Source organism: Acyrthosiphon pisum, chromosome A1 (genome assembly GCF_005508785.2).
Source record: "Acyrthosiphon pisum isolate AL4f chromosome A1, pea_aphid_22Mar2018_4r6ur, whole genome shotgun sequence".
Lineage (NCBI taxonomy): Eukaryota > Metazoa > Arthropoda > Insecta > Hemiptera > Aphididae > Acyrthosiphon > Acyrthosiphon pisum.
The window spans coordinates 28,362,220-28,364,889 of NC_042494.1; the positions used below are offsets into that span (position 1 = coordinate 28,362,220).

Genomic DNA, 2,670 nt, shown 5'->3' on the forward strand with positions numbered 1-2,670 from the left:
AAGTTAAAACTCAAAATCCATACAAATATAACCTCTTTTTACTATGAAATCTAGAATCTATAAAAAAATAATACCAACAGTGAATTAAGTAAAATATCGAGAACTGGAGGCTGGAGCCCATGTCTAACACAAATTAAAAACAGTAACTACAGATTGTTTCTCCTCAGACCACTATTAAAATAACACATTCCATATCAAATTAACTTACAATACACATTTCATGTACATATCAATTTAATCTAACGTGTTTTACTAGAATTCAGTGATGTGTGATGCGGCCAAACCAGTAGTATTCTTGTCTATGGGCCAACCCTCCAATCATTTCAGTTTATCTGCATAAATTATTTAACACAGTCATCGTGATGAATAGCTATTAATTTTAACTTTATTAAGACTTAAAATACCAACCTTAAATAATTAAATAGCTAAAACACAATACTCATCAATCTATAAAAAATTAAACTCATAGCATCCTGTTAGATAAATAATTATCCTTCTTCTCACTCTCAGAAATGAAAATATCAAAATAATTTGGCCTACAGATCTACACTAATAATGATTCTCTAATTGGGTCACACTGACTCACACTGCAGAGTGGATTTTTATTAATGTGAGTATTCTAGTAAGTATTTGTAAATAATTCAATAAAATATCGTAACTCATCATACTTGCTGATAAAATATTTAGTAGAGTTTGTAAATAATAATCATAATAAACGCTATTTATAATAAAAAAAAAATCTTTATTAATATAAAGATTATAATAGGTTGGAGGTACATCATACATCTAAAACTTAATTTTTGTATATCCTGTACCTACATCTACCACAAAATTAAATAAAAAAGATTACCTATTAAGAAAAATATTATATTATACTAATGGCTTAAGTCTGCTCAATTATACACATTAAAACCATTTTGTACATAAAAAAAAAAAATCATAATCGTAATCATTATAAATGAATGTAATGTGTGAATTATTATTAGGTATGTGCAGTTATTTACTTGTTCCAAAATTTAGCTCCGCTAGGTTTTATTCCTTTAACACTTTTTTTTGTAGGACCGCTAGTATCCACTGACATTTCTTCATCTTGTATTTGGGTTCTAATTGCTTTTTTCACGCTAGCAACTTCATTGTCGACAGCAGCACGGTGTTTCAGTACATCTTGTTTAGTTCGATTAGCATCAACAATACGAGCTTGAACTGTAGAAAGAACATTCTCACATGAATCACACCACTGCTGTAATGTGTCTATCATGTTGTCAATATCGTTAGATCCAACGTCCCTGCCAACTGTCCAATCTACTTCCAGATAATCACTCTGTTGGTCAAGTTCGCCAGAAACCACGTTAGAATAGATCGCTTCAATGATTAGGTCCTCCAAGTCCCTGACATTATCAACATTCAACTCTTTCAAAAGAACATCATAGGGTATTCTTTTCATTTTATTGGCTAATGTAACAATTGTTAAGTATTGCAGTTTTTTCATCTGGGGTTCACTGAGTTCTGGCAAATATTCTTTTTTGTCCAAATAATCCAAATACGTACCTTGTGAAAACATACGTAATGCATGTAGGTATGGTGCATGAGGTGTGGTCTCCAGTGCAATAACGTTGGGGCATTCTAAGAGTTCTGCAAACACAAATGTGTCAACACAATCCAACGCTTGTTTAATAACTTCCACTAAGCTGTCACCTTCTAATTTTTGAGCTTGTACAACAAACTGTTGCAGAGGTTTTTCAATTACTTTTTCTTGAGACATTGCAAAAAGAAGTTAGAATTTATAAACTTAGACTTTAGTACAAACTGGTGATTATTACAAGGAATACAATAGGTATAGTTAATATAAAATTAACTTTAAAGTTAGAGTTATTATTTATTCATCCCAATTGCCAATGGCGTATTGGCGTAATCACTAATCTCTATTCGGCATTCACAATTGATAAAGGTTCCTATCTATGGCCGGCCATCACAGTTTTCATAGACATAATAGATTATAATATCATCTATTATTATTATAATTATAATATATTATGTTTATGGTTATAATCACGGTCTTAGAAGATCTTCTAAGACCGTGGTTATAATAATATTAAATATATCGATATTATTTTGGAACTTACAACCATAGATTTATTATCTATGCTTAGAAAGTTAGAACCAACTAAGAGTTGGTACTTCTTAGTTCATGGTTATTATATAAATCTGCTGAGATCGATCTATGACCTAAGATCATTTGATTTTTTTGTGGCCCTTAAATAATAAAAGTTTGGATACCCCCGATCTTAGGTATTTTGTTTAGAACATTCAGGACCAACTTTTTCTCGTTTCGTTAGGCAACCACACTATCTAAAGCCGTACTGGCCAATGGTCATTCATATGTCACGAGCTAGTTGGCCGGAGTGTGGGGCGCTGGTCTATGATGATTTCCAACATTCGAAACGAATAGAAACTTTAAGAAGAAGAAATCAATTTTAATTCTATTAATTATGCTAACTACCACGATTTAGAGAAGACTTCTTTACTTCTTTACATCATGATGATAACTTACTATAATTAGTAATTAATACTAAATAACGTATTAACATCCAGTATAATAGTGTACTATAAGTCTATACCCAAGACTAAATAAACTGGCATGTCAGCTCGTCAAGCCCGGATTAAGGGGAG

The 2,670-nt window shown here is 31.4% G+C and overlaps 1 protein-coding gene across 1 annotated transcript; it reads right to left on the bottom strand.

The window, feature by feature from the left end:
• Positions 1-999: 999 nt before the first annotated feature.
• On the bottom strand, positions 1,000-1,912 carry LOC100569510 (COP9 signalosome complex subunit 7b). The gene has a single exon (XM_008185798.3). The coding sequence runs from the start codon at positions 1,760-1,762 to the stop codon at positions 1,001-1,003; it is 762 nt and encodes a 253-aa protein (XP_008184020.1). The 5' UTR covers positions 1,763-1,912; the 3' UTR covers position 1,000.
• Positions 1,913-2,670: the final 758 nt, after the last annotated feature.

Excerpts from the sequence above, each read along its gene's own strand:
- LOC100569510 (XM_008185798.3), bottom strand. The coding sequence starts at position 1,762 with ATGTCTCAAGAAAAAGTAATTGAAAAACCTCTGCAACAGTTTGTTGTA.